The sequence below is a fragment of the Coregonus lavaretus genome (assembly GCF_964263955.1).
Source record: "Coregonus lavaretus genome assembly, chromosome: 5".
Classification (NCBI taxonomy): Eukaryota; Metazoa; Chordata; class Actinopteri; order Salmoniformes; family Salmonidae; genus Coregonus; species Coregonus lavaretus.
In genome coordinates, this window is record NC_139992.1 from 22062091 (window position 1) to 22084195 (window position 22105).

The 22105-nt window shown below is 46.8% G+C and overlaps 1 protein-coding gene across 1 annotated transcript; it reads right to left on the reverse strand.

The window, feature by feature from the left end:
- Positions 1-3819: 3819 nt before the first annotated feature.
- LOC311129192 (E3 SUMO-protein ligase RanBP2-like) lies at positions 3820-22092 on the reverse strand (the record flags this gene model as incomplete). The annotated part of the gene is made up of 10 exons (XM_084161504.1): positions 3820-6244; positions 6433-6606; positions 6748-6923; positions 7034-7307; positions 14341-14543; positions 14658-14744; positions 14849-15010; positions 17228-21292; positions 21694-21850; positions 21967-22092. The coding sequence occupies 10 exons, from the start codon at positions 22090-22092 to the stop codon at positions 5939-5941; spliced, it is 5730 nt and encodes a 1909-aa protein (XP_084017630.1). The 3' UTR covers positions 3820-5938.
- Positions 22093-22105: the final 13 nt, after the last annotated feature.

Below are 22105 nucleotides of genomic sequence, written 5' to 3' on the forward strand. Positions count from 1 at the left end.
GGGCCTAGAACTAGGGCAGTTGGTTTGGCGTGTAGCACTGAGGGAGCTGACTGCTTGCAGACTGAAGCTGGGGTCTGTGGACCAACATAGGGCAGATGCTGCAGACCTAGTGGGGCAGAGAACCTATAGCCTGGCAGGGCAGTAGACTAGAACGGATGAGTGCTGGGAGCCTAGTGCTGATAACTTTAGGCTTGACAGGGAGAACGTCTCTGGACCTGACAGGGAAACCAACTCTGGACCTGACAGGGAAACCGACTCTGGACCTGACAGGGAAACCGATTCTGGACCTGACAGGGAAACCGACTCTGGACCTGACAGGGAAACCGACTCTGGACCTGACAGGGAAACTGACTCTGGACCTGACAGGGAAACCGACTCTGGACCTGACAGGGAAACCAACTCTGGACCTGACAGGGAAACCAACTCTGGACCTGACAGGGAAATCAACTCTGGACCTGACAGGGAAACTGACTCTGGACCTGACAGGGAAACTGACTCTGAACCTAAAAGGGAGAACGACTCTGAACCTGACAGGGAGAACGACTCAACCTGACAGGGAGAACGACTCTGAACCTGACAGGGAGAACGACTCTGAACCGGACAGGGAGAACGACTCTGGACCTAACAGGGAAACTGGGCTTAGGGGCTGCCCCGGGAGGGAGGTACACAGAGACGCGGAGACAGTCCTGGCCGCCCCATGGAACACCACACAGGTGGCGGAGGGCTCTCTAACTCAGCTGGTGCAGGGCAGCTGGGCCCCATCCTTAGATGCTGAGTACAATGGCGGAGGAATGTGGCAAGCAGGCCACAACTGTCGTTGGCAACTCACTGGCTGCAGCTGAGGCTGGTGACTCTGGATCTTACAGGGGAACTGACTCTTGACCTGACAGGGAGAATGACTCTGAACCTGACAGGGAGAACGACTCTGACCCTGACAGGGAGAACGACTCTGACCCTGACAGGGAGAATGATTCTGGATCTGACAAGGAGAACAACACGGGTACCTTTGAGCCTAGCGGGGTAGGAGCCTGATTACCCATCTGTGCTAGGGACTGAGAGCCAACTAGTGCTAGAAACAACAGATCTAGTACAGCTGGAGACTGAGGACCTAGTGCTAAGGACTGAGGGCCAAAGAGGGCTGAGGACTGAGAACCTAGCACAGGTAACGTGTGGCTTAGTAGGGCAGGAGGCTCTAAGCCTGGCAGGCTAGGGTGCTGCAGGCTGACTATGTCTGGAGACAGCGTGCCTAGTGCAGCAAACTCTGGGCCTAGTAGGGCAGGAGGCCCTAAACCTGGTGGGCTAGGCAACTGCCTATCATCTAAGACTGCGATCTGAGCAGGGCAGGAGACTGCAGATGGGGCAGCTAACTTAGGGCCTAGCATAGCAAGGGACTCTAAGCCTGGCGGGCTTGGACGCTGCGTACCCAATAAGGAGGGATATGTGGTCCATGCAGGGAAGGATACACTAGACCTACTTGAGGGTCAGGACATACTTGGCCTACTGGGAAGGCAGGGAACTCTAAACCTGAACCTACCAGGAATGAGGGGTACTCTGACCCTACTGGGAAGGAAGGGAACTCTGACCCTACCAGGAAGGAGGGGAACTCTGACCCTACCGGGAAGGAAGGGAACTGTAACCCTACCGGGAAGGAAGAGAACTCTAAACCTAACATGGAGGCATGATACACTGGACCTACTTGAGTGGCAGGACACTCAAAGCCTGGACACTTTACACCTGCCACGTAGGCCCATAACTGTAACTCTAACCCTACCGGGTAGGAAGGGAACTAACCCTACTGGGAAGGAAGGGAATTCTGACCCTACCGGGGAGGAAAGGAAATCTGACCCTATCAGGAAGGAAGGGAACTGGACAACTAGGTCAGGGGAGACATCAGGGGTGCCTTCTGGTGGGTCACCCGGGGTGATGTCTGGTAGGTCCCCTGAGGCGAGGTCTGGAGGTAGCAGGACCCTTGGGCCGGAACTAGCACGGTGCTAGCAGGTGGGGCCAGCAGGGACTCCAGGCCTGGGACCAGTAGGTCCCACCAAGCTGTGACGGGAGAGGCCCCAACGTTTGGGCTGTACTTGACCTCTGCAGTAGCTGCAGGCTGTGGGTCCATCCAAGGAGCGGGCGAAGAATTCAGCGCTGGCTTGGGCTCTGGGCCAGGAGCAGTGAGGGGCTCCTGAGGGAGAGCAGGTGGAGTCTTTGTGGCTGAAGGTTCCAGGGCAGCAGACAGTCGAACCTCGGACACCCGAGCGTCTGCCTCGACTAACAGGGGATCCCCACTGTGAGGAAAGGACGACTCTGCAATGACAACCAGAACAGGCCCCATGGCAGCAGCTGGCTGTGGCTCCACGACTGGAGCGGGAGTCTCCTTAACTCTGGCTAGTCAAGGAGCTGGCTGAGGAGGGCGCAGACCTTGGTGTCGTGGACTGTGCACTCTGGAGTTTTCTTCATCTGCTTGGGAGCTAGGCCGCTCTGGGGAGCAGAAGCGGACCCGACGCTCCCGTGCCACTGGCCGGTGGGGCCTAGAGGGACGTCGGTCGGGAGAGCGGCTGGACCACCTCGGGGGGAGGTGGCGCTCCCGACGCTCTGGTAGATATGACGTAGGCTCCAGCCAGGGGGGCCTGGAGCGACGAAGATCTGTTGAATAGCTGGGACGTAGTGGGGGTCCCAATGGTCCTGTGGAGGTGGCGAACACTCAGGCTGGGAGGGCCTGGTGTAGTGTCTCTCAGGGGAGTAGCCGGGCTGACTCGGGGAGTACCGGCAGTGATGGCGCTCCCATGGCTCTAGCCGGAAAGGCCTAGAGTGATGGTGGTCAGGAGAGTAGTGGTGGTAGCGGTGCTCCCGCAGCGGTGACTCAGGCCGGGAGGGCCTAGAGTACGCCCTTTTGATCTCTTGCTGCTCGTGACGCAGGTACTCGTATTCCCTCATCAGCTCCTAAATGGTGAGGGTGTGGTCACTCTCTGACCACTGAGGAGGCCTGGAGCAGGGCTGGTAGTCTCTTAGATGAGAGAGGTGTGTAGGGCCTCGCAGCTTATCTTCCTCAGGTGTATGACGGCTTTGTGTGGTGGTGTGGGCTAAGGTTGGTGGTGACAGGCATCTCTTGGCAAGACACACAGACTCCTCTTCGGGGCACCTCAACATCTCAACTATAGTAGGTCAGAATCCGACGATACGAAGGACCATGTAAAAACTATTGGTCGCTAAATCTGGAGAAATGACGGACCATGTAAAAAACGGTTGGTCACTAAACCATGTAAAAACAGTTGGCTGGTATGCCCTCATCCATCTGAGCGGTCGGCTGTGACTGCCTTCACCCACTATATACTTATAACTGATTGATTTGGTTCTGCCCACTATAGTGCTATCCGGTTAGAACATGATGTTGAGGCCCATCACTGTACTCTTGATAGTCACCACCATGCACACACACACGCGACACAGCTGTTTCCATTTGAAGATGTTTTTGGTAATCCGAATGACTTGGAATCTTATTGTTGTGGTTATTTCGATGCACGCGCAACATTCAGACATTCGTGTTACTGTCGACAATAAAAAGTCCTCAGAAACTAGCGTCTTCTCCCTTCAGAAGAAAATAACACTCTGACCTGAGTGGGCGGGTGCAGTGTCCAGATGCGCATTTCCATTTCGCTCTGATTGGTTGGGAATGGCAGGGCTATGATGGGTGAAGGATGCAGTAACTACGGTAGGCTGAGCAGCCAAACTAATGGGATTTAAGGAAAACTGAAGGGACTGTGAGGGGACTGTGAGGGGAAGTTAGGTAGAGAGGAGAGGAGCAGGACTGCCTTTTTTACAAATACAGTGTACCTTTAATTAGAATTTTGCCAACAGACTCAATAGAATACCTTGAGAGAACTGCGTCAGAATAAAGGGATCAATGAAAGAAAGCCATCTATACATATTTGTCTCTGTTTCATATACTCAAATACTCCAATCTTGTAGATTATTTAGGCACATTTTAGGGTTAGGAAAGAATGTATGAATAAATCAATAAAAAACGGTTTGGAGAGCGTTTACGCACAAAATATATTAATGAATATAAAATACAGTGGTTTGATTCATCCTTAAAGTTGTCATATTCAAGTTCAATCCATAAAATATTGGAAGGTGGAAAAAAGTGTACAATAGGGGTTGAACAATAATCCTATAAATCTACCGTAATTCTCACTAATCATGGAACTGTATGACAACGGTCTAGTTGTCGTGAACCGTGCGCCAGGCTTCAGGTTTAACCTGCTACGTATGGTCTGAGTTCTATGATTCAAATAGGCTACATGTCCCAAATTATTGCACAACGTTATCCTAATATGATCCACTAATGCTAGCAACCCTAACAAACAATTTACAAGGACGTGACAGAGGAAAGAAAGGTGAACGGAATGGAATGATACAAAAATAAATGTATGTGGGTATTACTGACGGTGGCTCCCGATACTAATATTTAACACGATACAAATTGTAAAATAAAACTGAGAAAAGCTTGGGCATATAATCAAAACATTCTAAAGCGCATACATCAACTTGGCCGGTTCAGCCCTACAGAAGCCTATAGCGTGAGTCTCCAATTTTCATCCACGCAAATTATGAAAGCACACAATTAAAATTCTGGATAACGGCACAGCTATTTATATCCCATTTCACTGTGGAAAAGGGGCTACCTGTGTTAGTTGCAGAGTTAGTGCAGTGTCCTTAGCTAGCTAGCTATGTTGTGCTAGCGAATATGCTAATGTTAGCTAACTAACTAAACCTTTGGCTATGGGCTGGCACTGGCATTGTGTACAAACTTTACATGCTGCATTTATATTTTTGTTCAGTGTATAGACTGTGGGCACAATAACACACCATCAAATGTGTTACCAGCTCCACCTATGATACACACTAGATTAACCTTTTTTGGGGGACTAATTATCAGAGAGCGCGAACACAGTCCCCCACTACCAGAAATTACGCAATCGAGATTTCCACATTTGGGAAATTCTCAGGGGTCAGCACAGCCGGAGTGCAATACTTGTCTGAAGCATGGATGCCGCGTTGTTCTGGTAAAGGAGGTCCGACCGGAATCCCGATGTTAAAATATGGTTCCGGCAGGGCGTTGGGAAATGTCACCCCGGGGAACTCTTTTTCCCCTTGACGAGTTTAAAATAGCGAACTACGGTTATACATTGATATTGTGTACTGTTATTGCTAAAATAATGCTTGTATTTAAAAACATGATCAGTATATCTAAACTTTATATCATTATTGTCTGAATGTAAAACTTGACGGTTTGCAGACTCCCTTTGGAGCAGGGAATGGATAGTCTCTGTGGAATGTCCCTTCAGTTAGTTGATTTTCGGTTTATGTACGTTCTGTACCTGCATGTTAGATCTCAGTTATTTTTTAAGTTTAGACTTTATAGGACAGTCTGTTTTTCATTTCAATTAATTTATCCCTTTGTATATTTTAAAGCACTTTGGTTTATTTCCTTGTCATAATTTGTATTTTCCAAGTTTTGATTAATAAAACCTTTATATTGTTTGCACCCTACTCAGTTGTCTTTCGTTGCCTGCTTGGTCTTCCCTGACATTATACACACAAATACAGTCTGGGGAGTCACACAGTGATGTGCTGCCCTCAGGGTGGGCATGGAAGCAAGTGCAACACTTATCAAAAGGAGACAAATTACACCCTATTCCCCTCATAGTGCACTACCAGAGACCTTAGTGCACTCCACATGGGCTCTGGTAAAAAAAAATTGTACACTACATGGGGTATAGGGTCTCATTTGAGATTTGCCTACTATAGTTGTCAACTCCACAGTTTGAAAGCCTATCACTGTCCAGTCCATGACCAGAGCGAAGGCCGATAGCCGTCCAGTCAGTGACCAGATCTCAGCCCTACAGTTGAATTGTCCACAGTCAGTGAACAGAGCGAAGCTCTACAGTTGTCCACATTCGGTGATGACAATCTTCTTGCTGGGTTTGCCAGTCTTGGTCCCCAGCTGTCCCATGCTGCGAACCACGTCCATGCCCTCTCTGACAAAACCAAAGGCCACGTGTATGAAGTCCAAGTGCTCAGCCTTCTTCAAGGTGATGAAGAACTGGGAGTTGTTGGTGTCTCGGCCACGGTTGGCCATGGACAGCAGCCCCGGGCCCGTGTGGCGCACGTCAAAATTCTCATCCTCAAACTTGTCCCCGTAGATGGATTTCCCTCCCGTCCCATCCTGGTTGGTGATGTCTCCACCCTAACAGAGGTTAGAAAAGAACGAGACAGGACCAAGAAGAGTTATACATTCTTGCAGTGGTTTACAAACGATTTTGTGTTCCAAGAGGCACCAACTGTGACCTACTATTTGATTATGAAAGCACTTTGGTGGCTCTTAGTATTGTCTGGTTTGAGGCTAACCCCCCACCTTCACTCCCCACTTCTCACCTGACACATAAAGTCCTGTACGACCCTGTGGAAGACAGAGTTGCGCAGCCCGAAGCCTTTCTGTCCTGTACACAGTGCTCTGAAGTTCTCAGCTGTCTTGGGGACGATGTTAGAGAACAGTTCTATGGTGACCGTTCCCAGGGACTTGTTGTCAGTGGAGATAGAGAGGTACACCTGGGGGCAGAGTTTCATATAGATTATTTTACATTTATGGGCTCTTTAGTAAAACTTCCAACAAATTATTTTAGGTGGAGGGGACAAAAGTGGTAGGCTAGGCGCCCCACCTATACAATAGCAGACAGGGGAAACACTGACCTGGGGATTGGCTTCTCTGGAATTTTCCTGGACCCTGGACATCTGGCAGGAGGAGAGGGCTGAGGCCTCTGATTGGCTCATACGACTCTGACACTCACAGAAGGTCTTCCTGAAACACTCGGCCAGCTCTGCCGTCTTAAACTTGGCTACCAACTGTTCCACCTTACCCTCACCCTCTGGAGAGAGAACAAAGGATCAAAACCTTTATCAATTCATCAATTATATAAGAATCAATATATTTACATAGCTCTGTGTGTGTGTGTCGCGGAGCTATGTATAGACCTACCTGAAAAGTCAGTAGCTGTCCAGACTAGGGCTTGGTTAGAGGTGTTCATGGGTTTGAGCTCCATGCTCTGACAGATGGTGTGATTGGCACAGACCTTCAGCACCTGCTCCCTCCTCATCAGCACGCGGTAGAACCTCTTATCAGGGTGGAAGAGGATCTTGATGTCTCCCACACCCCTTTCCTTCCACTGGCTCAGGTCTCTCTCCCAGCGGTACAGCTTGGTACGCTCCTTAAACAGGATCTCCTCATCCTCCTCCCCTGACTTAGTCTCCACCTGGACAACACAGTTACACACAGGTTAATGATGAGACCAAGGGTTTAATAATCTGGAGGGTGTAAGATTACAGAACTCATATAGAAATGTTTTGATTAGAACATGCAAGATTCTCTGTCATATATTCCTACCTCGAAATGTTTTCTTTAACGTAGAGTCTAACACATTTTTCCTATTTGTCTGCCTATTTAGTCCAGGGTGCATTGCATGTTGCCGTTGCCAGAGATATTATAGAAAGGAGATAGGAATCCATTGCATGAAGGAACGTATAACACCCCACTCAGCCATTTGGGTCTTTGTGTGTCAAAAAACATAACACTATTTGACGCGTCAAATAAGCTATTAATTTGATACGTCAAATAACACAATTCTATTATAGAATGTTGTGTATGCTGAATTTGCACGAACAAGCCAAGCGCCACCACTATGATCAGTAGCACTGTCAAAGATGTACAAAAAAAACAAGTCTGCAAACAAGCACACACACCGGCTAGGATGTGTTTACAATACCGCGTCGGTAATAAGGCATTATTTGTTCGACCGAATGGGAAAACGTCTGTGTGAGCATTTGAAATCAAACGAGGAGGATCAAAAATGTCAGCAAATATATTTGATACAGGTGTTATTAGAAACCTCTGGGGTAGCTAGCACCAATGCAACCAGCCTGAAAACAATGACCATTAAAAACGGCAGTCATTTTCAATATTCTCAGCAATGATTTAGGGATCCATGTGAGTAAGTATTAGCTAGGTAGCCACTTGTTGTTCTCCAATTGAACTCAAACTTAAGTTCATGAAAATAACTAGCTAGCCAGCTACGTAACCCTGTTGCCCAAAGCTAACGTTATAAGCAGCCAGCTAGCTTCATCTGGTTTGTGAGGCTTGACCTGACCGGGTTATGTGTTGTGAAGCTAGCCACAATAAGGATTAGCCACAATAGTGGAATTTGCGGTTCGCCTTCAAATTCAGTCCCTCTTTGAAAGTGACGCAAATGGTTACAATTGGTGGAATCGTGCCATATTTAGACTAGATAATGTTAAACAAGGTTGGAGTGTTGGAATGTGGAGCAATGAAATGGGGTATCAGTCTACTCAGTGACACCCACAGAACACAACTGTGAAGAGTTTATGCAAATATTAGCCTAGTAGCTCTTATTGCAGGACTTTGGCTGTGGGACCCAAATCAAATCACATTTTATTGGTCACATACACATATTTAGCAGATGTTATTGCGGGTGTAGCGAAATGCTTGTGTTCCTAGCTCCAACAGTGCAGTAGTATCTAACAATTCACAACAATACACAAATCTAAAAGTAAAAGAGTGGAATTAAGAAATATATAAATGTTAGGACGAGCAATGTCGGAGTGGCATTGACTAAATACAGTAGAATAGAATGCAGTATACATATATGAGATGAGTAAAGCAGTATGTAAACATTATTAAAGTGACTAGTGTTCCATTATTAAAGTGGCCAGTGATTCCATGTCTATGTATATATGGCAGCAGCCTCTAAGGTGCAGGGTTGAGTAGCCGGGTGGTAGCCGGTTAATGATGGCTATTTAACAGTCTGATGGCCTTGAGATAGAAGCTGTTTTTCAGTCTCTCTGTTCCAGCTTTGTTGCACATGTACTGACCTCACCTTCTGGATGATAGAGGGAGATTGAATATGTCTGTAAACACTCCAGCCAGCTGGTCTGTGCATGCTCTGAGGACGCGGCTAGGGATGCCGTCTGGGCCGGCAGCCTTGCGAGGGTTAACTCACTTAAATGTCTTACTCACGTCGGCCACGGAGAACGAGAGCCCACAGTCCTTGGGAGCGGGCCGCGTCGGTGGCACTGTGTTATCCTCAAAGCGGGCGAAGAAGGTGTTTAGCTTGTCTGGGAGCAAGAAGTCGGTGTCCGCGACGTGGCTGGTTTTCCCTTTGTAATCCATGATTGTCTGTAGAACCTGTCACATACGTCTCGTGTCTGAGCCGTTGAATTGCGACTCCAGTTTGTCTCTGTACTGATATTTTGCCTGTTTGATTGATTTACAGAGGGAATAAATACACTGTTTGTATTCTACTATATTCCCAGTCACCTTGCCATGTTTAAATGCGGTGGTTCGCACTTTCAGTTTTGCGCAAATGCTGCTGTCTATCCACAGTTTCTGGTTTGGGTAGGTTTTAATAGTCACCGTGGGAACAACATCACCCTATACACTTGCTGATGAACTCAGTCACCGTGTCCGTGTAAGCGTCAATGTTATTCTCAGCAGCTACCCGGAACATATACCAGTCCGCGTGATCAAAACAATCTTAAAGCATGGATTCCGATTGGTCAGACCAGCGTTGAATAGACCTTAGCACGGGTACTTCCTGTTTGAGTTTCTGCCTATATGAAGGGAGGAGCAAAATGGAGTCGTGATCTGATTTGCAGAAGGGAGGGCGGGGCCTTGTAGGCATCTCGAAAAGGCGAGTAGCAGTGATCTAGTGTTTTTCCTAAGTGATGTGTTGATAGAACTTCAGTAGCGTTTTCCTCAAATTTGCTTTGTTAAAATCCCCAGCTACAATAAATGCAGCCTCAGGATATGTGGTTTCCAGTTTGCATAAAGTACAGTGTAGTTCCTTGAGGGCCGTCGTGGTATCGGCTTGAGGGGGAATATACACGGTTGTGACTATAACCGAAGAGAATTCTCTTGGGAGGTAATACGGTCGGCATTTGATTGTGAAGTATTCTAGGTTGCGTGAACAAAAGGACTTGAGTTTCTGTATGTTATCACAATCACACCATGAGTTGTTAATCATGAAGCATACACCCCCGCCTTTCTTCTTCCCGGAGAGTTCTTTATTCCTGTCTGTGCGATGAACTGAGAACCCAGCTGGCTGTATGGACGGGGCCAGTATATCCCGAGAGAGCCATGATTCCATGAAACAGAGTATGTTACAGTCCCTGATGTCTCTCTGGAAGGAGATCCTCGCCCTGAGCTCGTCTACTTTATTGTCCAGAGACTGAACATTAGCGAGTAATATACTTCTCCGCCGGCTGTGACTTGGAGCAGCCTCTGGGATAAGTTAAATTGCCCTGGGGGGTACGAACAAAGGATCCAATTCGGGAACGTCATATTCCTGGTCGTAATGCTGGTTACCGCCGCCCAGTCAGCCTATTGTGCGTATTGACATCAATATTGCACTGTACAGCCTTACCTAAGGATTTGGGATCAATGAAATGGGGTATCAGTCTACTCAGTACCCAAGCACTTTTTTCCCAAAGTCCTCCTCTGAGTTATCAGACTCCAAAACATCCACGTTGTATTGTTTTTCCTCTGGAATATTGTACACATAGTAGGTTGACTGGTACAATAAATGTGGCTCATTTCACAGTGGTTTCATAGTCCTGCAATAAGAGCTACGATGCTAATGTTCTGTGGGTGTCACTGAGTAGACTGATACCCCATGTCATTGATCCACAATCCATAGGCAAGGCTGTACAGTGAAATAAGTATGCCCCCAATACAATTCTAAAGTCTAATAGACCCACAGTGTGATTTCAACATATTTTTGTCAAATTAACAAATTATAGTATTTTGTTGAATTTATATAACAACATTCCAAACCAGTGGCGGCTCCTGAAAAAAATCTCAGGAGGGGCAATTTTTCTGATGATTTAGGTGACCTACACACATTTTAAAAAAGATATGTCCAGCAACAACATGAAGACAGGGGCAGCATATAAGTCAATACCAGAAGCATTTATTGACTGATCTGGGGAGATGGATTCCAGTTTCTGTGACAGATTATAAATAATCTCTGATGCCTTTGTTATAATAGCTTTTGGTTGAATGTACTGTCGTAGTAAATATATAATGTTATAGCTTGGTCTGACTAAAATCTTGTGCATGACCCATTTTGTGTTGGGCGTTTGTTTTCAATCAATGCTGTTCCTATCCTATAACAATGGACAAAAGAGTCCTATCTTGTCAGCCTTGTCAGCAGGTGGCCAAGGACAACACCCACGCCATAGGTCTCTCAGTTCTTCCAACTCACGAGTTCTTGCTCTGAGGACACACACACACACACACACACACACACACACACACACACATCATCACTGATAACACACACACACATCATCACTGTTAAACACACACACACACACACACACAAAAATCCCCTCTCTTTAGGCTGAACATTTGAAGACAGAGAACCCGACTCAGAGCCAATGCAACAGTGGAGGGGACCTCGCCCAACTCATCAGGACCAATCAGAAGATCAGAACTACTAGATTCAACCTACATCATTTATTGTATAAAATGTCTGCACACAATGTTTTCGGGGCTCTCTTCTCCCTAAGAGTTTGACGAACGAGTCCGTGCACGCGATTCCAGATATCTTTACCTCTGAATAAACTGCCTTTATTATACCATATCCACCCTGTCCAAAGTCTCTACTTGGTCTCAGTTCTCCAGTAAACGTGTGATTATCAACAGTACACAACGGTAACAAACAATTGGGGGAACTCACGGGGCAGATAGTAAGGTTCAATGACACAGAAAGCAGTTCAATGTCGGGGTACAGAGTCGCTCTCTTACCAGGATCGCGGTCCGCTCTGACCAGGGTGAAGCCGGCCGGCTCCACTTCTCTGTCCGGGACTCTGTCATCCAGCCAAGTCTCCCAGCTGTATTGGGATTCCGCTGCCAGCAGCGTTTTCATTATTTAGTCCGTTCGTAGCGGGTATGTACACGATCAACAAGATCAGTCCAAAACCAACCACTGGAAATCCATGGTTGGCAGAATGTTTGTAAACTAAGTCTACAAATTAAAAACATAAAATAACGCCACACTGCAGGTCGCAACAGAGACGCTGCTAGCCGCCATTGTCTTAGTTACGTTCATGGTGACGTCACGTATGACGAAAGCGCGTAAGTGCAAGCCCACAGACACCCATAGAGAATGTATTGAAAGCTTTGAAATGTGAAAAAAATAGATTTTACATGACAGGCTATGAGAGACTTCTGGGCGATTTTCAACCTGACTGAAATCGCCCAAAAAACGGGTGGGGACATTTGAAGCACGACTTTAGCCTGATTTGACATTTAGTGGCTGGCAGATCAGACGTGAACACTGATAACTGCTGTTGCCGTGATATAATTGATTAGAAAAAAAATCCCTTCCTTTTCCCGTTTGGCAGTGCGTCGCCCATATCGCCCTATTGAACAAGCCGTCCCTGTTCCAAACTCATTTAGCATGATCTATTCCATTATGGCACTGCAGGGCCTTCGTGCAGGGCCTTACCCCAAAACATCCACGTTGTATTGTTTTTCCTCGGGAATAGTGTTCAATACACATAGTAGGTTGACTGGTACAATAAATGTGGCTCATTTCACAGTTGTTTCATAGTCCCGCAATAAGAGCTACGATGCTAATGTTCTGTGGGTGTCACTGAGTAGACTGATACCCCATGTAAATGATCCACAATCCATAGGTAAGGCTGTAGCTCTACAGACACAGATTGTCGTTTTGCTATGTTTTTGGGGAAGAACAATGTTTGAATTCATCAGCTAGCTAGTTGTCTTTATGACCAGCACTGTCCCAGAGTTTGGGGAAGTGTGTCTGCGCCCGCCCCGAAACAAAACTTTACCAGCATCATAGCATATGTATCGGTGAATAGCTGTGACATTTGACATACGAGTGATAGCGTAATCATTGTGTAATAACTACGTAAAAATGGTTTGAACATGTTCAATTATTATGTGACGTGCAGTCATATTAAGGTCCTGATTAATCAACAAGCTTATTTTATTTGACACATCAAATAGCGGAGTCACTCACCACCTTCCGGAGACACTTGAAACCCCACCTCTTTAAGGAATACCTGGGATAGGATAAAGTAATCGTTCTACACCCCTTACCCCACCCCCCCAAAAAAAAAACATTTTGTAAAGTGGTAATCCCACTTGCTATAAGGTGAATGCACCAATTTGTAAATCGCTCTGGATAAGAGCATCTGCTAAATGACGTAAATGTAAATGTTATTTTACGTGTATCTTTATTGACACGCAAAGACCCAAATGGGGTTCCACAGACTGTCGACCAATCGTGTTCACGTTGTCATGCTTCGTCACAGGGTTGCTAAACTAATCGTCACGCAATCCCTTCTCAAAGTCCGTGTATATGTCGATAAACGTGTCTATTTTCCTCGAAAGTACGTAATGTCACGATTCCAAAGCTATACGATATTACAGATAGCAAGTTAATTACCTCACATCTTGGAAGAGATTTGTAATGTTGTACTTCTTGTTGACGAAATTCGTGCTAACGTTGGGTTTTTGAGCTAGCGCCAAATAAACTCCCACTCACTCCTTGAAGGAGAGCACTCATTGTCCCAGAATGCACCGCGTGGCCTATTGACATAGCAAGGAAACGTTTCCCATCTCCTCAAAACTATATCTGCCGATGCGAATGTTAGACTCCACTCTGTAAGGCACATCGATCTGCAGGTTGAACACAGTGAGATTGTAGACTCCTAAATTGATAGTGCAGTTTGTTTAGGCGATTTTACAGCTAACTAGCTACTTTACATGCTGATATTATCTTTCGTATTATTGTGTGTAGCTACGTTTGCTAGCTAGCTAGTCAGCCAGACAGCCCATAGAGAGAGCATTGCATTGTGGATTTTGTAGTCGACTTGAGATGCAACAGATTTCCACAACAATTTTCCATGTTGCTACCAACCTTATTATAACGCCAAAATGAAACATTTGTTCACACAAATATTTTTCTCACATATTAGTGTTATTTACCACTGTAAATTAAAGGACTTAGTGGTTTTGGGTGGATTTTTCCTTTAAGGAGATAGATTGGGGTAAGGCCCTGCATTAGACTAGTGTCCTGTCTAGCTGGTGTCCTTGTACAACAAGCTGCCTCACGCTATAGAAACAGGTGATAGGTTCCTGCTCCTATGAGCTGTTCTGGCTCGCACAAGCTAAGGCTACTTACTTTACTTCATAAGTTGTTTACCTATGTGCAAACAAATGCATATATCATATAATCTCACCAGGGCCTGTGCTTTGCGGATCTCTGTCTCAAAGTCCTCTGTCTTGTCCTTCTCTGCCTCGCTATCGCTGCCTACACCACAGAAGAAGGTTGAAGGCAGCTGCAGGTTCCTGGCTTTCTGTCCCTCCTCTGGAGTAGGCCTCTTCTCCCACACCACCTCAACCTCCGGGTCCAGACCCTCAACACCTGCCTCCGTCTGGCCTGCTGAGAGGAGACGAGTGGAGCAGGTTATTGGAGAAGTAACTTTTGAGGATAAATTTCACCCCAACCTATCCTATTCATACCTATCTCTATAGCTGCTTTGGCCATGAAACTTACCAGAACCTGCACATGCAGCCTTTCTCTTAGGAAGGTCCTGGTACAGTTTTCCATTCAGTGCTTTAACTGCTGTCTCAAAGTCCTCATCTGCAATATTCACAGCACAAACTAACGTTAGCAACACTGTCAACTACAATTAGTAAACGGTTGCTCATGCAGGTAGAAAAGGTTTGAGAGAGAGTCTTTCTCACCATCTGACTGGTCGTCGCTGGTATATCCTGGTTCGTTCTGGTAGCAGAAGAAGGTGAGAGGCAGCAGGAGTTCCCTGGCCAGAAGAGCCTGCTCCGCTATCGGCTGCCTCACATAGACCACCTCCACCTCAGCGTCATCGTCGGCCTCCGCCTGAGAAGGTGCTATAACACAAAAACACAAAGAGTGAGACAACTCACTCAGGAGGCCCTCTTCCTACAGAGCAGTGTACAGAACAGAGACATTGAGAGCAGGAACAGAGTAATACAATTATATTAATCTCCAAGGTGAATTTGAATAATACAATTGCAAATTACTATACAATAACAATTGGATCTACAGAAAATGTAATATGACTTGATGTAATTATGCTGCAAGGTAATTGTTTGGTACTAAAGGGCAGGCTAACATTTTATTTACTATCCTGAAAATTGTGCACCTCCTGCTAGAAAGTCACAAACCATTTCACTAAGCAAGTACTTCCACACTGAAAACACATGCATCAAAAAAATTGACGCCATGCATTTCACCACACCGAGCGAGCAGTCTCCTATATCTCTGAGAATGATATTACTACTAAGTAAATCTCAAAGACATTATAAACATTAGAACCATGGATCTACAGTGTACTGTACATGAGGCCAACCAGGGATTGCAGTTTGACCATTTCCTCCTGGTGCTTTAAAACCAATTCATAGTTTACTGTCCAGTGGTAGAACATGAATGCTTGTGACATACAGCACTATCTACCTCGGTTTGAACTCTGGCTCTTTCACTCAGACAGAAATCTCTGAAACGAACCGGACCAGAGTGGGCTTTGCCTTTCACACTGTTGCTACACATCCTGGACTAAAAATGTGTGTATGACATTGAGGAGTGTTTGTGACAGCACATTCCTGTCAGGAAGCATGGCTGAAATCTCCCCGTGTCTCCTTTCAATAGAGGGAGAAGAACTTTGAATGGCCGTCAACACTGTACTGGCTGCTATCATTTCACCCCTCCATTAGCTACACAACTATCCTAACTTTCATCCGCAGTAAGCCTATATCACACTATAGTAAGAGTTACTGTTGAGTATCACACATGGACATGCAGCTCATTAGGTTGTTGTACTAAAGGTTTGTACAGTGCATTCGTTGCGTGCGGGTTAAGACCGGCTACCAGGCAAGGCCAAACAGGTGACAGCTGTGTAGGTGACGTGTCACAGCACACACACATAGAGTACCTGGGGGCTCAATTTGGGTGGATGAGGTGCTGGTCCAAAAACATTTTAAAAAAACATTTCAGTCATTTAGCAGACGCTCTTATCCAGAGCGACTTACAGGAGCAATTAGGGTTAAGTGCCTTGCTTAAGGGCACATCGACAGATTTTTCACCTAGTCAGCTCGGGGATTAGAACCAGCGACCTTTCAGTTACTGGCACAACGCTCTTACCCACTAAGCTACCTGCCGCCATTGGTTAAAAAGCCATTGGTTATCTTTGAAAAGCCTAAAATCCAATCCTACAAAATAATGGTTGGCAAGTGAGACAAGCTAGAATTGGGGGTAGTTGCTGAACATTTACATTTACAAATCTCCATTTTTAAGTAGTCCATTTCTTCTTCTACTACTGCTTCTATGAGCTGGCAAACAAACTAAATTGGTGCATACTGCCACCTAGTGTTTGCTCTGAAGTATAATTTACTGGCAGATGACCCAGATGGAATCATGTGATCCTTCCTTAACCCATAGGAAGTCCCACCCAGTTGACTACTTTAAAAGGGTGGAAGCTCTCAATGTCCATAACTGGTTTTAACCATCTAGAGTCCTCTATCTAACTATGTCCTGTCCCCATTTCTGCCTTCATGAAGATGTAGCCTGCAGTAAATCTTGTGACTGCATTATCCTGATGGGATTCGATTACTAGGCTAAACGTAATTATATTTATATTTTAGTCATTTAGCAGACGCTCTTATCCAGAGCGACTTAACAGTAGTGAGTGCATACATTTTCATATTTGTTCGTACTGGTCCCCTGTGGGAATCGAACCCACAACCCTGGCGTTGCAAGTGCCATGCTCTACCAACTGAGCTATGGATTATATAATCAATTACATCGGCTATCATATCAAACAACCTATATCAAAATACCAAGTGTGAGGAAGAGTGGATGTAAGTTAGGCTAATGGGAGTGACGGTTAAGTTCTGTCCTGCTAACACAGAGTGTGGGCTGGTGGGAGGAGCAATGCGATAAACCAACGGGACATGAATGGAAACACAACACAATGGGGTCAAATTATGTGAAAACCCCATCATGGGCGTCACCATTCAAAAACAAGCAGTTTACACTGAATCACAAGATCAACAAAATTAATCACGAAAGGATAACAACAAAAGACGTACCTTTATCTGGGATTTTGAATGCAGTTGAAGGCTGGGAGGTCCGACCGCTGTCTTTAACCTTGGAGCTCTCTGAAGAACCATCCTTCTTGGGTGACGGGGGGCTGCTGCCGAAGATCTTCTGGAGAGAGTCTGTTCCAGAGAGGAACTTGGGTGGGGACATAACCATCTTGGAGGGGTGGAGAGGGCTGTGTGGTGTGGCGGTGGAGGCCTTGCAGTCAGGGGTTTGGAAAGTCTCAGGATTCAGCTCCGTCCGTTCTGTGGTGGTCTCCTCCAGGATGGCCACAGCTGCCTGTCCACACACTGTTGTCCCCGTCGCTGTTGCTTCCTCCTGAGGAAGGGCCTCACTGGAGGCTATGGGAGTGACCAGAATCTCATTCTCCTGGACAGTTTTAGCCTTCTCAAAGATGTCTCTGAAGGAGTTGGCCACATCCTGCAGTTTGAACCTCACCGCTAACTGCTCAACATTTCCCTCAGCTACCTCGGCAAAGTCAATTGCGCTCCAGACCCAGGCCTTCTCAGCACCCTTCATGGGCTCCAACTTCATAGAAGATGTGACCCAGTGGTTGGCGCAGATCTTCAGGACTTGGTCTCTCCTCATGACGAGTCTGACTCGTTTGGTGTCGTAGTTCTGCAGTATCTTGAGGTCTCCAATGCCCCTCTCCTTCCACTGGTTCAGGTCTTTGTCATAGCGGTACAGCTTTGCCCTGTGGCTGAAACACACATTTTCATTCTCCTCTCCAGTGGAGATCTCCACCAGGTCTGGCAGGGGAACCACAGGCTCAAAGTACAGTCCGTTTCGCTCCTCCTCCTGGCTAATGTCCTGCTCCTCGTCCACAGACACCCCGCTCTGGTTCAGCTTGCCCGGCGACTTGGCGGGACTGACGACAGGCTGGAAGCTGAAGTTGAAGCCAGCTGTGGATTCTCCAAAGCAGAAGAGGTTCTTCCTGATTGGGCTGCTTGCTAGGGGTGAGGCGTAGACAGAGGTGTCAGCACTGTCGTCCAGAGCCTCCTCTCTCAGGTCATAGTTGTCCCATTCTAAGGTAGGGCCAGTGCTCTCTGCGTGGGGCTTGATGATCAGACCAGAGGTGTTACTGGCTGTCGTGACGTTAGCTTGGCTGTCGTCCTCCTTGATCTTTGTTTTGTCATCAGTCAGGAAGGATTTAAGGTCTTTCAGACCGGATTTGATCTCCTCTGCCTTCTGGATGAGATGTGCAGTTCTGCCTGTGTCAACAAGCTTGTGAGGAGTCTGCAGTGGGATGTCCAACAGGAGCCTCTGACACTCCTCAAACTTCAGCTTGAACTCCTCAGCCAACTCTGGTGTTTTAAACTTGGCAGCGAGTTGCTCCAGTCTGGCATCTCCGTCAGAGAAGTCATTAGCCAGCCACATCCAAGCCTTGTCGGAGGCAGCCAAAGGCTTCAGGTTCATGGTGGTGGTGATCCAGTGGTTGGCACACACCTTCAGGACCTGCTCTCTCCTCATCAGCACCCTGAGCCTGCCATTGGTGGCATTCTTCAGGAACTTAAGGACCCCAACGCCCCTCTCCTTCCACTGGCTGATGTCTCCGTCAAACCTGAAAAGCTTCACTCTCTGGGAGTAGAGGGCCTGTTCGTCCTCCTCTCCTGTGACCAGGTCCACTTTCTCAGGCATCTGGGCCACAGGCTCAAACTGGATATCGTCATTCTCCTCTGTCTTGTATACGTCCTCTTCATCCTGGTCAGCTGAGGTGTCTGCCCTCTGGTTTGACTGAAGGGATGTGAACAGCTGCTCACCAGCGCGGGTGAAGCCTTTGAAATTGGAGTCAGTCTGTCCAAACTGGAAGTCTCCTTGTGAGTTTTTAGCCAAGTCTGCAAAACTGAAGTCGTTGGATTTGCCAGTGAAGAGGGGATTTTCATCCTGAGCTGTCTTGTCCACTGACGGCGCTGATGCAGATACACTGACACCAGATTCCTTCTCTTTCTCTCTGTGCTGCTCTGCAATATTCTTCAGGAACATTGACGCAGGCCCTGAAGCTGGTGGGGTTTCCTTTGCAGTTTCCTGAGTGCCAAACTTAAAGCCACCTGCTGGGATGGGCATGGTGAAAGAGAAGCCTGCAGCACTGGGGGTACTGCTTTCAGCCTGAGGAGGGGTCTCAAACGTGAAGGGTGCAAGGGAACTTTTATCAACTTTGCCTGTGCCAAACTGAAAAGAGCTGTCACTGTTGAAGTTAGCTTTAAACCCAGTGCCTGCGGGCTGAGTAGAGGCACTCCGACTCCCGAAGCTAAAGCTGAAGGATGAGCTGGAAGGGGCGGCTGTGGCTGTGCTCTTAGCATTGGGGTTGGGCATCTGACAGGAGACACATTGACTAGCAGAGCCGTTGTTTCTGACTAGACATGTGTCACAGTTCCACTGTCCCTCCTGCCTGGCAAACATGGCCCCAAGAGAGGAGCTGCTAGCATCGGGGTTGGGTGTCTGGCAGGAAACACACTTAGAGGCAGATGCATAATTCCTCACTAGACAGGAATCACAGTCCCATTGTCCATCCTTCTTAGAAAATAGAGCACAAAAGCCTGACAATGTTGGCTTTGTTGTTGGTGCTACCTCTACTGTTGATTTTGCTGAAGGGTTAGGAGTTTGACAAGAAACACAACTGCTTGCAGAGGCCTCGTTTCTTACAACGCATGTATCACAGTCCCATTGCCCCAGCTTTTTGCTGAATTGGGGACCAAATCTAGAACCAAATGGCATGGTTGAGGGCTTTGATTCTGCTGCTCCATCTACAACTGTTTTGGCTACTGGATTTGGAGTTTGACAAGAAACACAATTGCTAGCAGACTCCTCATTTCTAACAACACACGTGTTACACTCCCACTGCCCTGTTTTTTTGTCAAACTGTGCACCAAATCCAGACCCAATTGAGAGGGTTGCCAAAGCTGGGGCACTAGCAGGAGATTTGGGAACGATCTTCTGAGCCTCTTCAAACTTGATCTTGAAGAGCAATGCCTCGTCAGCCGTTTTGTACCGGATGGCCAGTTGCTCAGGCCTTGGTTCCTCATCCGCATAATCAACGGCATTCCAGACCCAGGACTTGTCAGATCCAGCGTTTGGTTTCAGGAGCATATCTGGCGTAATGTAGTGGTTAGCGCAGATCTTCAGAACCTGCTCCCTCCTCATCAGCAGACGCACTTTCCCTGATCTATTGTGCTTTAGGATTTTGACTAAGCCGATGCCCCTCTCTTTCCACTCTTTTGTCTCCGCATCGAATCTGAACAGCTTGGCCCTGTTACAGAACATCTCCTCCTCTTCCTCCTCTCCAGTCTTCACGTCTACTTTGTCAGGGAGGGGCACAATAGGCTCAAAGTGAGGCCCATCCTCGTCCTCCTCCACGTGAGTGCTGTTGTTATTGCTCTCCGCTCCCTTCTCCTTCTCCGCTGTGTTTTCCAGCCCAAATACCGGCTTGGTTACATCAGTGAAACTAAATGGCTGGTCAGTTTTTCCAAAAAGGTTTGGTTTGTCCTGGATCTGGGTTGCGTCAGCAAAGGAGAACCCAGCCGCGCTTTTAGTGCCAAAAGTAAATATCCCTCCCTGGCTAGGAGGATAGTGGGGCTTCCCCTCTGAGGGGCCCATCGATTTGGATTTGAAGTTGGAGTTCAATTTAAAGGCATTGGACGATGGAGTGGACTGGGCGACTATTCCAGCACCAAAGCTAAGCACCTTAGGAGGCTCAGCAGGGATCGGCTTCCCCTCAATGCTCTTCGGTGGTTGGACAGGTACGACGGAGGGCTTAGTGAAGTAGCCAGGCTCAGGGAGGGGAGGGTTGGTGGTGGGCTGAGAGTCGGCCCCAAATCTAAAAGTAAATCCTCCCACTGAAGCTGCCCCACCAGTAAAAACGTTGGTTTCAGTAGCCTGTTTGTCATTCTCTTGGGTCAGGTCCTGGTCCTCGTCCACAGACACCCTGATCTGGTTCAGCTTGGACGGGGACTTGGAGGGACTGATGACGGGCTGGAAGCTGAAGCCAGAGGTGGATTCTCCAAAGCAGAAGAGGATTTTCCTGATGGGGCTGCTGGCTAAATGAATGGCATATCCAACTTCAAAAGGTAAAAAGTTAGATAAATACATTTTAAAAGGCACAATTTGTTATTCTTTTTTCCCTAGCCAAACAGCAGCCAGCCACATGGTTTGTTCTAAAGCAGAGGGATGGGGCTGAATAAATAACTGAAATTACGGATGCAAGGATAAGATCAAAGGATAGATTTAAACATAATTTTTAACTATACATACATTGTTTATATTTTGAGTTATGCTGAGGTAATACATGTGTACTAAGCTCCTGAGGCAAGAATCAATGGGTATATATAATTAATTGAAATGATAATTGAACATCTATAAATATTGCAGATTGCACTTTTAATTGAACAGAGCATTTACCAAGGATATATCACTAAAATATAGTCTTCATGGTTCTGTATGCATAAGACATAAGCTCTACCTTTTTTAGTTATCTTTGCCATTTCCTCATTGAATACATTCTCCATTCGGTCTTGTAGTTCAGAGAGTGACTTCTTGACATCCTCAATGGAGACGTGAGGGTTAAAAGTGCTAGGTAAGGCCTCAATTCCCGGAGGGACAGAGAAAGACTGTAAACTCTACGAGAGATCGGGAAAAATAAGGTAACGTCATGTAACCACAGAAAGCAGATTTCTAGGGCATACCGCAAAAGTCTAGAGGCTGTTTACTCTGATAACAGAATGAGTGATGTCACCTTGAGGAAATGGATGTGATCCTCTGTGTGTGAGAGCTTCTCCAGCTCAGCGTCTTTCCTCCTCAGCTCAACCACCTCCAACTCCAGTCGCTTCAGTTGTCCTTCAGTCCGACTCACTTCAGTCATCTCCAGGGCTTTG